Raw genomic sequence first — 18,146 nt, 5'->3', positions numbered from 1 at the left:
CTGTAACAGGACACCAGGTTCTGCCAGTGTGTTAGCTTCATTTGGGATGTTAGTTTTAGGGGAAGTTTCATAGACCTTTGTTGGGAGAGTGAGTTTGCTGGATTATTCATTAAATATAAATAATTTGTGTGTGTCTGAGTGGTCCAGATGCTACATATGGAAGGGGGTAATCTCCTCAACCAAGGGTGTGTGATATCACAATTTTTAATCATGGACGATTAAAATGTCTCCACGATCTTCTTTTGAAGAAATATCGTAGTATCGGGTTACAGTGCATTCTATCAGTTGCAGTTCTGGTGCCTCTGTCTCAAAAACTAGACGTACATACACGTCACGTTAATGCAGAGACAGAGTTACACTGACGGGACACTGCAATTCACAAAAGTTCATTATTTGCATGTGCTTTAAAGCCTTGCCGGTTAAACATTTCATTTGCATGCTGATGCGCCGTTTTAACTTGCGCTTTTCTGAGCGCGTACACGCGAAGCTCACAGGCACTAAAAGCCTGTCAAACAGCATCTGGTTTCTGTTCCATTTGAGTCTTATTGCACTAATACTGTTAAATATGTACTCATTTACATAAACACAGTTGGTTATGTCTAAAGTGAAAGCAAACGTTTGAGAGGAAATTGGGTGCGCTTCATATGCGTGTATATTACACGTCGCGTGTCGGTCTTAAAGTGACAGCAGGCAGCCTAATAGTAAATATGCTGCCGCTTGTCCTTAAAGGTATAGTTCAACCAAAAATTAAAATTCTGTTATTTACTCTAATGTTGTTCCAAACCTGTATTAATTTCTTTTCTTGTGCTAAACACAAAAGACGACATTTTGAAGAATGTGGCTAACCAGACAGTTGCTGTTCCCCATTGACTTTCATAGTATGAAAATATATTCTATGGAAGTCACAGGGGACTGTAACTGTTTGGATACACATTCATCAAAATAACTTTTTCAACAGAAATTTCAAAATTACTAAATTTTGTGGGATCTGGGATGACAATATGCATTTCATTTCAGTATGTTCAATGACACTGTGTGCAATGAAAATAGCTTTGCTAATAAATTGGAATGGAAGTTTTTATTTTTCTACTGAGTTATCAATATAATGTAATGCATATACCACACAGCAAGTTGTATTTAAATTATTTTTGAATTTTCTTTTTTAAGTATTGCAATATATCGCAATATGTATTGTATTCGCGATATATCGTGATATCATATCGTGAAACATGTATCGCGACATGTATCGGATCATGAGGCCCTTGCCGATACCCAGCCCTAGACACCACTGTGTCGTATCGAACCGAACTGTGAATTTAGTGAACCATTACACTCCTAGTAGTCTCGCGTAGCCAGACCTTCAGACTGACGGCAGAAGGTCTGGACTCTATCGCTGCATTTCTTGGCCAAGGACTGCCCAAGAGGACGTTTGGCTGACATGTAACGCAACCAATCACAGTTTGTTTTGTTCCGTGTCAAGTTTATGGCCGTGACAAAATAACGTTGATGTCCCTACAATAACAGACCAGTGTGCATCTAATAAATGATTCATTCAAGAATTTTGTGCAAGTTTACTGTAACAATGGAGCTGCAAACTTCACATACTTTTGAAAATCCAGCATTTAGTTGATCCTGGTAAGCACTCATTGTCAGAGTTGTAAACAATGGCTTTCTTCTTCCAAGAGGGGTTTCGGTGTATCCCTAGACAAAAGGTTATACTGCTGCTGTGGTAATTTTACTGACTCTTCACATCCTCATCCTTTGAAAAAGCAAATTCTCTTTGCAAAATGATGCAGAGCAGAAAACAGCATATTCTCGACATGTACACAACACGAACCAGCTACAATGTTTGAGGGTGGGTTAAAGTAGATGTTCACGGACAGCCAATGAAGACCATGGGTGAGCATTATGCAAATGTGTTATGCTGTTACGTATGCAAGTTACGGAAGAAAGACTGGAATTACTGATGACTCATTTCGGAAGTTCAGAATAGATTTTTTTTTTTTTGGATACAATAACCATTTATTGTGCACTTTGCAGACCTTTTACATTCAAAAACAGCTATATTACACACTGCATGAAAGATAATATCTGAAAATACATAATGTACATAACAAGATGATCTTTATATTATGTATTTTAACAGTGTTGTTCTATAAAACCATATTATAACCTGCTTTTGATCCTTGATTTGAACTAAATATAAGTCTTTTTAAAGGTTTAGGTCTTTGCTTAGGCCTTTTTATTACCACAAAAAAATATCCAATTACTTGATTAATCATCAAAATAACTGACCGATTACCAAAATAATTGTTAGTGACCATCCTAGACTTATGCTTTATAATATTTTCTGAATTACCTTATTTTGGGCTAGGTAGAAAACAACCCTGCTGACAAAAACCCAAGATAAACTAGCCTAAACTGTCTGGTTGGTCTTAGCTGGTCTCCATGCCCAGTCAGTTGGTTTATCTGGCTGGTTTTAGAGGGATTTGGACCACTTTAGGTTTTAGATTTTTTTTTCCAGCAGGGAAAACTACAAGTGTCACTCACCCTTTGCATATTCCTCCTCGATAAGTGATGATTTTCACTTCTTTCACACACCCGTACTTGGCAAAGAACTCTCTGATCTCGTTCTCGTCCACCTGATGGAAAAGTAGTGGTACACAAATCAAGTACTTGAGTATAAGTACAGTAACCCTAAAAAATAAAACAAAATTAAAAAAAATACTCAAGTAAAATAAATACTCATTTTCAATTTATTAGTGTATTTCAAGTTATTAATGTACTTAAGTATTAAAAGTACTGATCAATGAACCATGTTTATTATTTAGCCAGCACTAGTCAGACTATAATTATAGTACCATCTATGAAATATACCTTACTATTTTAAAAATGAGGAAAAAACAAATTTGTGTAAATGTGTGACATACAAACTAGTTTTATATCATCTGTAACAAAAGCTGGGAAGATGCATGAATTAACTGGAGATTTTAGAATGACGCCTACTCTGACAGACATCACACAAATACCCACATTTCAGTGGTCTTAATTAGCTGGCCCTTATAAAGCAGATTTAATTCAAATATATACGTGGCCACAGTGGCGCCCGCAGCTGTATGCGTACCATGTGCAGGGTTTTTCCTGCATAGAGAATGAGGCGGCCGCCTCCGTTAAATTTCGCGCCACCTCTGGCTCTCGACAAAACTCAGACAGTCATGGTCAGATACACTTTTCCCAGCATGACGGATCTGATGCGGTTACCGCTTGTGTCCATTCTCAAACCGTATAGTGCTAAGCGGATAATCCGCGGGTCGGGCGGGCCAAGTAATGAAAACATTCCATTCCAATTATTCGAGGGTGGATGACATAAATCATTATAATGTGCTGAGTTTAATAAAGGCACGGAACTCTCATCATCACGGTAAAACGCAATGAACGTGCGTGACTTTTACTTTCGTTTTCAACAACGTAATTCTCTTCAGGGAAAACAAATCAAGGAAAACATATCAGGGCTCGACAATAACGCTTGTCCGGGACCATAGACTGCTGTGTGTCTATGCCGTGTGTCACGTGTGTTTTTGAAGGGAAAAATGAGAGAGAATTGTAGCCAATCCTGACAAACGCCCTGATTAAAACAATTTTTAATATAAAATAAAAAATATCTAGGGAATCACCGAAAACGTGAGGATGATTCTGTTTTATTTAATTTAATGTAAGTGGCGATTGATAGCCTATAGTTGATAATAATATAGTCTACCTAATGTACTGACGGTAACAATGTTGCGCTGTTGAGGCTCGCGCAGTTATTTATAACATATTATAGTTAAGAAACAATATATAGCCTAGGTTACACACAACCAGAGAGCTGTTTTCCTGAATGCCATCAAGATTGAAACAGAGACTGATTTCAAAACAGTTCAATAAACAAATAGTTAAAATTAAGTCACGTACATTTAGACGCAATGACTGTTTTTGTTCTGTTTCAGCAGTGAAAATAGTTCCAAACAAAGATCACAGCAGAACCATCGCGCATCTCACAGCAACACTTGTTGCAGCAGCATTACTGAATGATTCAGCGTTTTGAACGAATCGGTTGAGTCAAAGATTCAATTAACTATTCATAAACTGCTTCATTCTGAATAAATCAGCCGATTGAACGAATCGTTTGAATGAATGACTCAATGACTCGCTCATTAAGACGGTCGCCTGCCGCCTCCTACTGGCGGTTTAGTTTCATAAAGTATCATTCTTTTCAACATTCCTTATTTGTATATTCAAAAATATTTAAAATCTAATTTAATACAGTTATAATTTTCCAATGTAAATTATTTATTTTGATTGGTAACAGCCTAGTGTCTTATTTTAATTGAATATATTGATCAAATTTAAGACTTTGAAATGAAAGATGGAGCAAACATTTAGGGAAAAAAAGCCTTTTATAAAGGTACAAAAAATTATTCAGAGTGTTTTCAAACAGTGATGTAATGAAACATTGACAATTTAAGTTTGAAGGGAGTAAAGTCTCTGTTTAGGCTATTAAGGAAATGCAATTTTGCCAAAAGAAGAACTTTTATTTTAAATAAATGTTCTTTTTTAATTAGCCAACTTCAATGTGATATGTTACCATATTGTCATGCTTAACACTGAGAATTTGAATAATTGTAATGTGATGATCAGATGCAGATATCTAAATCAAAGAATATGGGTGGTTTGCGGGTGGATTATTTATTTTTAACAGTGGATTCGGGTGACTTAAAGTGCACCAGATTAATGAATTTATCTTTAAAATGTGCAAAATTCTTCCGGGGGGGGGCATGCCCCCGGACCCCCCTAGGGGTACCAGGCTCAACCCACAAAAATGATGTGGGAAACACATTAGCCTATATGATGATCTATGAAAAATACTAATTTAATTACCTTATTATTAAAATACATTATTAGGATTTTACCACCTCCGCCTCATTTTTTTCATGTGTGCGTACCATGAGCCCTCCGACTGACCTGAGAAATGTTTTCCAAAACAAATATTATGCATATCCCTCATTTCTGTCGTCTGAACCAGTGATTCCAATAATTTGTGAATTAATCATTCTTTTCAGTCGATTCTTTTTCGGTGAATTGGCCAAATGCGTTTGCATAACGTTCTGAAACGATTTGGCCACTGTCACTAAATCACCTGAAGTGGTTTCTCGGTCAGTAAAAAAAAAAACATATCCGAGAGAACAAATAGCATAGTTTTTCAGTTGTTTGACCGTGAAGACCTTTTCAGTTTTTCAGTTGTTTGCCGTGAAGACCTTTGAGTTTCTGTGTGTGTGTGTATGATATGACGATAGTTTCTCAAATGTAATGGTAAAATGCTCATGAAGTGACTCTCAGAGTGGCTCTGGAGATTAATTTCATGTAATCATATCGTGAGGCAGTAGAGACTGAAAAAGGCGCGAGCGTCACTCGTGCTTCAGTCTGTGTGTGAGGTAAATGAAACCGCGCGTATGCACCATTCATTCACACAGAGACAAGCAGAACATGCAGGGTTAATATTTAAATATTAAAAATCTTTTTGCGGTTTAATATACACAGACACACATAAACACACACATACATATATACATACAGTGAGGAAAATAAGTATTTGAAAATAGGGGTGGGAATCACCAGAGGCACCACGATACGATATTATCCCGATACTTGGGTCACGATACGACATTATTGCGATTTTAAACATATTGCGATATTCTGCAATATATTGCAATTTATTACCTTTTTCCAACTTCTTTTAGTACACCACCACCAATACCACACTACAAAAATAATCGTGTAAAACCCAGTAAACCCCGAGATTACTTGTGACAATAAAACAAAATATATGGATATGAGAATGTGTATACATTCATATACTAAATTAACGATCTCTTACATATTTTCTAATTTTACTAAACATTTCATTGTTTCATGAACATTTTTATTAAACATGGACCATTATGTTCATTAAAAATACGTTTTATGCTATTGAATGCTCATTTTTTAAATGTAAGCAACTAATTTAGACGTGCAAACTGGGTGCCGGTGTGGTGAGAAGTTCGAGCTCGGCCAGATTCGGCTCGAAGTCGTTCATCTTCGGATGCGACCGGCCACACCGCGATGACGTAATTTTTGCCACGCGCACCTTCGCGCTCGTGCGGACGCGTCGAGTATAAACCAGGCATATTACTGTGCGTTCACACCGCCGCCGACTTGAGCTTCCAAAGTTACCGGAAGTCATTCATTTTCAATGGAAGCTGGCTTCTCTCAGCTGCAAGGAGCGTCAAATTCCTCGGCGTCGCGTTTTGAGAGAAGCTCAACTTTATGGTAATGAGCTATGACGCGGTTCAGCGGCAAGCAACGGCAAAACGCCAACGGCAAAACGCCAGCAACCAATCGGAATATAGACGTCCTTCGCGCTGGCTGATTCCGGAGAAACATACGATGTAAACTTTCGTTCCTACCAAAACATTAGTTCCGAGAAAAAAATATTAATTGCAGAGTTTAACCATCATAGAGTGAAAGTGTATCATTTGCATGTGTTTTAAAGTCCTGTCAGCTTGACAGGGCATAAGAACGAGCAGAGAGAGAGAGAACCCCGGCCGTGCGCGCGCACTCACCCGAGCGCTGTCTTGAATGTAAGACTCTTGCTCTCTCTCTCCCTCGCGCATATTAATCAAAATCAATTGATACGATGGTGTCGAAAAAAAACTCTCCAGGGATGAAATGTTTTCTGTGTTGACAAATCTTACGCGATATCCTAAATTGCCGAATGCATTGTTTTTTCTGTTTACATTTCATGGTGTGACACTTCTCTTCTCCCATGATCGAACACAGAATGCTGCTACGTCAGACCGGCCAAAGCGTCAACAAGCTTCCCCGTACTTTTTGACAAGCGTCTTTGACTGGGCGGCCAGAGCTTCTTTGCAGCTCAAGTCGGCGGCGGTGTGAACGTACAGTTAGAGTGCTCCTTTGTGCTGTGACGATGTCTCCAGCCGTCGAGAAGACTTTTTCTCTTATGCTGCCATGTTTATTTTATCTACGTCCTCCTGCATGCTGACAGTCAACCCGACAGTCACCCCGCTGACCTCACCAGAAAACAAACAGCACCATCTAGTGGACTGAATGAGCAATTGATTTTTAGCATTCTACTACCAAAGTTAAATTCTCATGTGTAATTTAAATAATAAAAGATCGATACTTGGCGCCCGTGTATCGATACAGTATTGCCACAGAAAATATCGCGATACTATGCTGTATCGATTTTTTCCCCCACCCCTATTTGAAAACCCTGCTATTTTGCAAGTTCTCCCACTTAGAAATCATGGAGGGGTCTGAAATTGCCATCGTAGGTGCATGTCCACTGTGAGAGACATAATCTAAAAAAATAAAATCCAGAAATCACAATGTATGATTTTTTAACTATTTATTTGTATGATACAGCTGCAAATAAGTATTTGAACACCTGAGAAAATCAATGTTAATATTTGGTACAGTAGCCTTTGTTTGCAATTACAGAGGTCAAACGTTTCCTGTAGTTTTTCACCAGGTTTGCACACACTGCGGGAGGGATTTTGACCCACTCCTCCACACAGATCTTCTCTAGATCAGTCAGGTTTCTGGGCTGTCGCTGAGAAACACGGAGTTTGAGCTCCCTCCAAAGATTCTCTATTGGGTTTAGGTCTGGAGACTGGCTAGGCCACGCCAGAACCTTGATATGCTTCTTACAGAGCCACTCCTTGGTTATCCTGGCTGTGTGCTTCGGGTCATTGTCATGTTGGAAGACCCAGCCTCGACCCATCTTCAATGCTCTGAGGAAAGGAGGTTGTTCCCCAAAATCTCGCAATACATGGCCCCGGTCATCCTCTCCTTAATACAGTGCAGTCGCCCTGTCCCATGTGCAGAAAAACACCCCCAAAGCATGATGCTACCACCCCCATGCTTCACAGTAGGGATGGTGTTCTTGGGATGGTACTCATCATTCTTCTTCCTCCAAACACGTTTAGTGGAATTATGACCAAAAAGTTCTATTTTGGTCTCATCTGACCACATGACTTTCTCCCATGACTCCTCTGGATCATCCAAATGGTCATTGGCAAACTTAAGACGGGCCTTGACATGTGCTGGTTTAAGCAGGGGAACCTTCCGTGCCATGCATGATTTCAAACCATGACGTCTTAGTGTATTACCAACAGTAACCTTGGAAACGTTGGTCCCAGCTCTTTTCAGGTCATTGACCAGCTCCTCCCGTGTAGTTCTGGGCTGATTTCTCACCTTTCTTAGGATCATTGAGACCCCACGAGGTGAGATCTTGCATGGAGCCCCAGTCCGAGGGAGATTGACAGTCATGTTTAGCTTCTTCCATTTTCTAATGATTGCTCCAACAGTGGACCTTTTATCACCAAGCTGCTTGGCAATTTCCCCGTAGCCCTTTCCAGCCTTGTGGAGGTGTACAATTTTGTCTCTAGTGTCTTTGGACAGCTCTTTGGTCTCGGCCATGTTAGTAGTTGGATTCTTACTGATTGTATGGGGTGGACAGATGTCTTTATGCAGCTAACGACCTCAGACAGGTGCATCTAATTTAGGATAATAAATGGAGTGGAGGTGGACATTTTAAAGGCAGACTAACAGGTCTTTGAGGGTCAGAATTCTAGCTGATAGACAGGTGTTCAAATACTTATTTGCAGCTGTATCATACAAATAGTTAAAAAAAATTCTGGATTTTTTTGTTAGATTATGTCTCTCACAGTGGACATGCATCTACGATGACAATTTCAGACCCCTCCATGATTTCCAAGTGGGAGAACTTGCAAAATAGCAGGGTGTTCAAATACTTATTTTCCTCACTGTATATGCAGTGTTTTCAACATGTTTATTTTAGGTTTCAGATATTTAAATACACATAAGCACGAGTAAAACAATACATTTGGAGTTTGTAAAATACACACTGATGTCTGTGGAAGCAGCAATAACAATCCATTCAAATATAATTTGCCGACATGTGTTATTCATATCAGACAAACATAGTGGAAGTAACTAAAGTTTACTCTATTCTTCTCAGTTCACCGGCCGCTTTCTTGCATTTATTTCGGGAGAAACTGATGAATTCACGTGCTGTAAATCCGACTGACAGGACAACATTGCGGCGCCCATCTCATGTTATAGATCAAGATTATTTATAAAGGTTTTTAAACGACCAAACACACTCACTTGCACGTATTTGAGAATCGGAATATCAGATAGGCTAGTAGATGACATGGTAAGCAAGTTTGTGAATATTTTGAATAAATAAGGAAAAGCGAAATAAAAGCGACATCTGTCATACAGTATTATTGTGGCTGCGGTGTATCACGTGACGCGTCACCATGGAAACATTAAAGGGAACGTTCGCCTTGAAAAAACTCACTCTGGGGGTGGGGGTGGGGTCTGTTAGAATTTAAACTTACGCGTGAAAGGGTTAAAGAAAAGGGTTAAATTAAATCGGAATCGGCTTAAATCGGTATTGGCAGGTCAAACTCAATGAAATTGTAATCGGTGCATCTCTAATTGTTATGTCTACAAAATTATTTTAGATATAGTATACAGTAAGTCTAGCTAGCTTGCAAATACTGAGGATACCTACAAGAGTCACCACTAACTTTGGTGATACACTGCACACCAGCGTGCAAAGTATTACTTTGTATTATGGAGTCTGGAGATCTTTATTTCTTGTTGAAGGGGAACTCTATTCTTGGGACACTTTCCTTTCTACTGTTTCAACTGAATTTTATTAATATTGATAGTGTTTGGAAGCTTTCAATGGTTTGTTCGAATTCTGCATTAGCAAGTGACTTGTAAAACATAAATTTACTTGTCCGAAGGACAAGTGCCTCAAAAAGTTAATGTCAAGCCCTGTATTGTAGTTTAATGTAGTACTGACTCTGAAAACTTAAATTTTTTCCTCACAGAGTAATTTTTATTTTGGGTGAACTATCCACGATACATACTGTCACTATCCACGATACATATTGTTGCATTTTTGTATTGCGATATATTGTGACACGATATATTGTTACACCCCTAATTCTGAAGCAATATTCTCATCAGCTTTTACATACTTAAATCTGCATATATGTGATTTATACCCCAGGGCGTTATTTACCTTTATAAAGGACAATTTTTTTAAATCTTACTAAATATATGCATCATCTTTCATATCAAATTCTTACATTTGATCAAATTCAGTTTTAATAATAAGGGCTGTTATGAACCAAATTAAATAATGTACACTGCAAAATTAAAATTGTAAAAAAAAAGAAAAAAAAAGGAGATTGACGTTTAAACAAATGTAAAAAAAAAAAAGAAAAAAAAAAGAAAAGATACTTTTAAACATGAAACTAAACCGCCAATAGGTGGCGGCAAAAGACCGTCTTAATAAACGAATCATTGAGCCATTCATTAAATGCTGACTCATTCAATCACAAAACAAGTTTCAAAATCAATTAAAGCTGCAAGCAGCGATGAAAAGGGCCCTCGCACCCGGCACCGCCACCTTTAGTAAAGGCCTTAAGATTACACTCACCAAATTTGAAGAGGATCAGATCAAAACTGTAGGAGGAGTTCGTTAAAGTACAACATCAGGAAATGGCAAACACTGCACAAAAACTGAGAGGAAGTTCAAAATAGCTGACTTCCTGTTGTGTTTAGGGCTGCGCTCCAAGAGACTTTTTTGTAGGTATTGGGTCATTACATGCATGTACCAAATTTCATACCTGTACGTGAAACGTAGAGCCGGGGCAAAATGTAGGGGCAATAATTAAGCCATTTTGCCCCACCCAATTTTGAAAACCACATCACACGTAAATTTTCACTACTTCTGAAGCGTGTGCAAAGTTTCATGATTTTTCGAGCACGTTTTGTATTTGCCACACTTCCTGCTACCAGCAGGTGGCGCTATTGCTATAACCAAATATGAGCATGGTCATGTGTTCAGGACAGGACTCTTATCAAACATGTGAAGTTTGGGGCAGATTGGAAATTGTATGCCTAAGTTACTGCAGGCTGTCTGTGGTTGCCTAGCAACATCGGAACTGCAAGCAACATTAATATTAAACTTATCTGATCATGCATATATCACCAGAAGGCCGAAATTGACCCTTCGCAGGGAGCTTGATTGACAGGCGATCTAACCAATCATAATCCGCCATCCGCCATTTTGTCCGACAAAGCAGTCAGGAGAGATAGCAGATTAACATGGGAGAATTTGAACTTGAAAAACGGAATGTACTGACGCCTTTCCGCGGTTAAAACAACATTCCTTATGTTCATTCATGTTTATTTGATGCTATATATTAACTAGAAGGAAGAGATGATCGGTTCACGAGCAGCTTTAACAGATGCTCTACAGCGATCTGTCAGACACATTTAAGAGCCACAAAACGGTATGTATCGTTTAAATTTCTTTTAAAAAATGACCACATTTGAAAGGTGAGACTTTGTTTATTATGTCTAATATCAAAAGTAACCGAAAAGTAACCTGGTCCGTCCTGTCTGTCAGCGTGTTGTCAGTCTCCTCTCTGCTCCGCGATGTATTTTTCACTGCGTGAGAACATGGTGTGGCGTGAGAGCAGCGTAGCTTGTCGGGCATAGCGACAGTAACTAAGGGGGGCGGGTCTCTGCGAAGGGTCAATTGGGTGAACATTTGTCAGGCCGCCGAGGGCACACCCTTCGACGAAAACTCAAGATCTTCGCAAATTTAACGTCGCAAAGGCCTTAAGATTACACTCACCAAATTTGAAGAGGATCAGATCAAAACTGTAGGAGGAGTTCGTTAAAGTACAACATCAGGAAATTACGAAAAATGCACAAAATCTAGGAGGAAGTTCAAAATAGCTGACTTACTGTTGTGTTTAGGGCTATGCTCCAAGAGACTTTTTTGTAGGTATTGGGTCATTACATGTATGTACCAAATTTCATATCTGTACGTGAAACCTAGAGCCGGGGCAAAATGTGGGGGCAATAATTTACCGAATTTCCAATGTCAAATTAAATCATTACATTAAAATCCATCCTTGCAGTGCAGAAATGACACAGAAGCGGCATCAAAACTGGCATTACTATATTTACACTTCATTTACAATTGCATAAAGCCATTCAATATTTAAATATGAAATGATTTATAATTTTAACGTTTTAATTAAAGGATACTTTAAATATGAAACAAACCACCAGTAGGTGGCGGCAAGTCACTGTCTTAAGCGAGTTGTTGGAGTCAACGGATAACATCGCACACTCCTAAGCACATAAAGAATGAACTTACAATTGAACTGACATTTACTCGTTTTCTTCTCTCCTCTCGCGTCCAGGAGACAGACGTAGGCTAATATACTGCCGTAAGTGACGCGAATTGTCACGTGAACAAGCAAATCCACCAAGAGAGAATAAAAAAAATAAGAGCCGCTAATTAGATAATTTCAAAAGCATTTAGATAAGTCTAAGTCAAAGTCAAAGTGTCATCTAAAATGTAAGACCTTTCATAAATAAAAATAAGACATTTTTAAAAAAATATATAATTTAAGACTTTTTATGGCCTTAAATTTAAAAAAAAAATCTAATTTAAGACCTTTTAAGACTTTTTAAGGATCCGCGGGGACCCTGCTGCAATCACACCTTTTCCATTAAGGGACAATATTTGCCCCCTTTATTTGATTTTTCCAGTTAATTTTTTTACTTTGTTTTATTTAAAGCATTATTTATTTTATAATGATCAATAAATATGCAATGATGGTAAAAACGAAGTGATACTTTTAAACATTAGATTAAAATCACTGTAAGACAGTGACTTACTGTACGGTAAGAAGAACACCATGTCTCCGTGATTTAAACCAGTTTAAAGGCAGATGAAACAGCGCTGACAAACAGGAGAAACATTGTGCGCAACGATACAGTCAGAAGGCTTTTCAGTCTACAAATTCCCATCATTTACCATGGATTTACTGTAATGTTAGCCTAGTAATATTAACTGCACCATGAAATTTGGGATATACATATTGAATTGTATTATTATTAACGTAGACAATGTATTAAAGGACTAATGGAATATAATTACAGTATTTAATAATGTATTTAGGCTACTGTTTTTCATACAAATAGCCTACCATAGAAACCATAAAGTTACATTTTGCCATGATAGTGATGTGCTATAGGCTATGCCTGGTTTTATCTGTGGTTATCATGATCTAAATGCATGATACTGGATGACCAATGGTTAATTTTAAAGGGGTCATGACATGGTTTTTTCTTTTCTTTTATTGTGTTTCCTTAGGTGCAATTATAGTATTACTATAGTTTTTTGGACAAAAAAACGTTTAAAATTGAGTGATTTATGACCTTTTCCCACCCTGTTTCTCATGCTCTGATTCAAACAGTCTGTTTTGGGGGTGTTTCCCCTTTAAGAGTTCAGTGTTAACACCCACTGTTATGATTGGATAACGTCAGTGCCTATGCATCAATTGTTAACGCCCCCTTGTCAAAACGTGCGGATTTTGCGGAGCTGTGTTTACCGTTACCATAGTAACGGGTGATGCGTGCGAGGCGATTCCAATGATGTTTGAGTCGGAATCAGAGGAAATGAACCATCAACACAACTAAGAATGCATCAGCCCGTCCACAGGGAAAGTGTGAAACTATTTTGTCAGTTTAACAGCCTACATCTTAGTTTTAATAGCCTACGGGGCATGAACATGATGGTCATAAAACAATAAGTAGGCTAAAAAACACGGTGATTATTCATAATGAATTAAACTGCAATTAACGTTTTAAAAAAAGTTTTAAGTTTTAAATAGCCTACATTACTTACAGTTTGCGTCGTCGTTGAGCCCAGAATAGTCCACACGGCCTTATCTTGTACAAAAGTTTTCTGGCAAAGCCAGCATCAAACTGCGATTGTTCTCAACTGTCACTCATCCTTGAAATGTGGAGAACACACGCTTAAATTAACACTGCCGTGATTGGGACGTCAGCGAAAAATAAACTGCATCCATCCTCGCCTGACGTCTGGATCTTTCAGCAGCGTATATTATTCAAACATGTTTGTCCACAGCCAGGAACAGCACATCTGCGTGACATCGCAATCTTCTTGTAAACAGACCCACTCGCTGCACGTCGACTGAACACATGAAGCGCGTGACAGATGCGATGATGAAATGAGGTGTAGTTATCTTGCGCTTGAAGCGTAGTTGTCTACGCTGGAAGCGGTCATATGCAAACGACTGCTACGTCACTTCATACCATGGATCCAGAACGAGCTGTATTTAGAGCTTGATTAAATAAATGCTTTGTTTATAATGGGGAGGACGTCCGTATGAAACTTGCAGGACGTTTTAATGGTACAAAGACCTCTTATATACCAAAAGATCAAGGCAAATTTGGTTTCTCATGTCATGACCCCTTTAAAGGTGCACCCCTGAAAAATAGGCGAATCTCCACATAACACCGACTGTGATGCAACAGTCGGGATCATTAACATGTACACCTCCAAAAATTTGCATATGCCAGCCCATGTTCAAGGCCAGGCGGAACTGCGCAGCCGAATCATCGTCCAAATCATTTTTCTTCGAGAGACATCATGGCTTGCAAACGAGCGAAGCATGGCAGTTGCTCAGTGTTTGGATGTACAAATGAACACAAAAGGTACTTTTTTAGTTCCTTCATCCGAGCCTCTGAAGAACCAGTGGGTTATGTGAATGTCTGATGTGTAATTGTTCAAGTTCAGACAGATAATCTTTCTCTCAAAGTCGTTCAATACTGTTTATGCATCAGTAAATCAAGCCAGTGACTAAACGATCAACTTCACGTCGTTTCTCTTAGTAGGATGAAAATAATCGTACTTAAACGGTGATTAATATACAGATAGCGATCAAAGAACAATCCCTTTCCAGTCACCCAAGCTGTCAATCACACAGCGCGAGTTTATCTGGACACTTGCCAAAACTCGTTATGAAATCAATGACACTGTTACACTGCACAACGAAGCTCTTACTGTACGTACATCACGTTTGTATTGGTGAAATCATTAGTGAGAGTGCAGAAACTGCGTTGCAATGATAAGATCTTCATTCATGTGATCAACAGGCTTACAATGAAGTCTCACAGCAGCCAATCACAGCAGTGGGCGTTTACACTGAAGTCTCACACAGACACGCCCCCTTAAACAGAGTGTTCAAATCAGAGGCTAAAATCAGGCTAGGAAAAATGCCTTTTATTTCTAAATTATAACAAATTTTTATCTAAAAAAACATACTAACATTATAAGGGCACCCCAGGAAACATTCTAAAATAATAAAATAATCCATGCAATGGGACCTTTAATAAAACTCAAACAGTCAGAATATTACATATTTAACCCTCTGGGGACCAAAAACGCGCCCGCGCGTTTTGCTCGTTTTTTTTTTTTAGCAATGTAAAATAAACACTAAATGCTCTGTTAATTTTGATCTTTCATTTTCGTGTAATACATCAATCGATCCTGTTCAGTTTCTATTTTTTTTCTGTATACTCACAATAAAAATAAAGTGTTTTGCTTTTTGCCAAATAAAGAAAAATTAACGATGCGATTTCTGCACTCTCTCTGTCAGTGAAGTCCAATTTGAAACGCGTTCGAAAATGATCTATAACTCCGCGAAAATTCAGTCAAACAGGAAAACAAACCCACAGGCATAAAGCTTGAGATCGCATCTTTTAAATGAAGTAATTTATATAAAAAACAAATATTCTCAGCTTGTGAAATCTGTATTAAAGGGGAACGATTCCAGTCGAGCTCATTACGAGCTCATTCAAAAGTAATGTGACCACTCCCCGGAGAGCGCGTGCCATTCAAACGCAAATTCTGAGAACCATTTCAGACCTGGGAAACGCCCACATCAGCTGTAAACAAAGCGCCGCGAGTGAGGCATAATATAGCCTACCTTATGGAGAAAAGTTTCCTCAGAACAGTGCTGATATGAGGAGCAAAAGATCCCGCTGAGGAGTGAGGTAGGCTGTTATCTTTTCTCAAGTGTTAATGTGGAATAACGCTATGGAATAACGTTAGTGTAGGCCTATGTAAACCGCAAAAAGATGAATCGCGTTTCTATAATATTTCTGTGAGATGAATGAAGGGTACATATTTGTAAAGACTGTTTAGCCTAAATATGAATCGCGCGTCTGTGTGTGAAAGAATAAAAGTGCTTTGCTATAGCCTACTGAGATGAGTAAAAATCGACTGAAATATGTTGAAATAAAATGTATTTGTATAAGCAACGTATTAAAATGCAAATTAACATTTATATGCCCTAATATTTCATAAAAACAGCGTTACAGTCAGGCGAAGTATGAAAGACAACATTTTGTTGACTAGATTTGGGTACAGTTTTTACTGTAGAATATACTGCCACATCAAATAAGCTTTTGTTTAGCAATTTCTGCTCATATCTATCTATCTATCTATCTATCTATCTATATATATATATATATATATATCTATCTATCTCTATCTCTATCTCTATCTCTACATATATATAAAAAATACTATTTTTGTCAAAAATAAAGTCATAGACTAAGATGTTAGATGTTCCAATGTTGGCTATATTCAAACTAATGAATACATATGATAAAATGTAGGCCTATAATCTTTTTTTTTTTTTTACAAAGAAAGAGTACACTTGAAATATTGTTGAAATTGTAATTAGGGGTTCAAGCACGAAGTGCTGAAACCCTATTGTAATTGTGCTGGTTTTTATTATTTTCCCCTAAAACGCATCGTGCAGCCCAAACCGTAAGGGCTGGAGACTTGAAACCTGGCCAGATGGTAGGCCTCAATTTGGGGAGAACCTATCAAACTATGACCCCGATTGGCCCATAGGTGGCGCTATAATGACCAAATTTACTCAGTTGCTCATAACTCCTAGACAGTTTGTCCTAGATTCTCCTTACCATCACTGTGATCCCTGGCCCAAGGCGGAAAAAATGGCTCTCTCCAAAATCGATTTAGGCCAGAAAAATTTTCTGCTGTGTCGCAATTTGTCCGAAACCTACTTTTGCAAACTAGTCCCTGGTTTTTGGCCCGATCGGAACCAAACCAGTCTAGGACAGTTCTCTGGACTCTCTAGATCAATAATTATCGAAAAAAAGTTGAACTTTTGCATTTGCCTGGCTGTAACAGGGTAATTTAGCAAAGGGGCGTGACAAAATACACTCAAAAGCCTATAAATCCTACAGGAAAACTCAGAACTTCACAAAAATTGATGAGCATATGTGTCATAACATGGCGAAGAAGCATGCCAAGTTTCATGCAGATCGGACCATAGGTGGCGCTATAACTGGCAAAATGCTTTCATTCTTATTAGGGGTTCAAGCACGAAGTGCTGAAACCCTATTGCAATTGTGCTGGGCCCGGTTTCCCAAAGCGTTCTTATCTCTAAGTAGTTCTTAACCTATTCCTTAACCTCTCTCTTAACCTTATGGGACGGTTCCCGAAACGTTCGTACGCTAAGTATATCTTTTGTAAGTCACACTTTCGTAAGGTTGGTCTGGACCATTCGTAGCTCTCTCTTAGCGTTGTTCAGGTCTAAATGAATATAATTCTGAAGTTTTAATACACCCAGACAGTATTAAATTAGGCTAATTCAAGTGTTTTCATGCAAAGAATAAAATTGTCATTACACTGATTGTTATTAGATTTTTAATTATATTATTATACAATATTATTCATTGAATTAAAACGCTCTTTTAAAGGCCAGTGAAAGCATAGGCTACTGTCAATTAAGTCATATTCGGACGCTAATATTGTTTCTCATGGGCTCGTCCGGTATTTTAAACATTTACAGGGGTAAGTCGGTGATTTTAGTGCCGTCCGAATCCATAATATCAGTGTTTTTCTCACCCAAACCGCGTAAAAATCCCTGGCCAAATTAGTACCTTCTGTTTTTTTGACAAACAGGTCGTGTGGTAATTTAATTGCCGTCTGAATCCACATATCCGAGTTTACAAGAGATTCAAAATTCACGGTTTAAATCCTTTTTGATCACTGCCGAGCACCGTACGCAAGATGTAAACTTTTATTACTGAAATGCTGGAAAGTATTTACACAAGAACAATATTTCATCGCAGCT

General features: G+C 38.3%; 1 protein-coding gene across 1 annotated transcript in view; it reads right to left on the bottom strand.

Annotated features, from left to right (window-relative positions):
- dazl (deleted in azoospermia-like) overlaps nucleotides 1–18,146 on the bottom strand; it is a 64,115-nt gene that overhangs the window by 22,304 nt on the left and 23,665 nt on the right. The window contains exon 3 of the mRNA XM_084131904.1: nucleotides 2,551–2,642. Within this exon, the coding sequence (XP_083988030.1) occupies nucleotides 2,551–2,642 (92 nt within the window). The remainder of the gene's footprint in view (nucleotides 1–2,550; nucleotides 2,643–18,146) is intronic.

This window comes from Abramis brama (assembly GCF_963993115.1).
Source record: "Abramis brama genome assembly, chromosome: 12".
NCBI lineage: Eukaryota > Metazoa > Chordata > Actinopteri > Cypriniformes > Leuciscidae > Abramis > Abramis brama.
The sequence above is the reverse complement of the archived record's forward strand: the minus strand, read 5'-3'. Positions and strand labels throughout refer to the sequence as shown.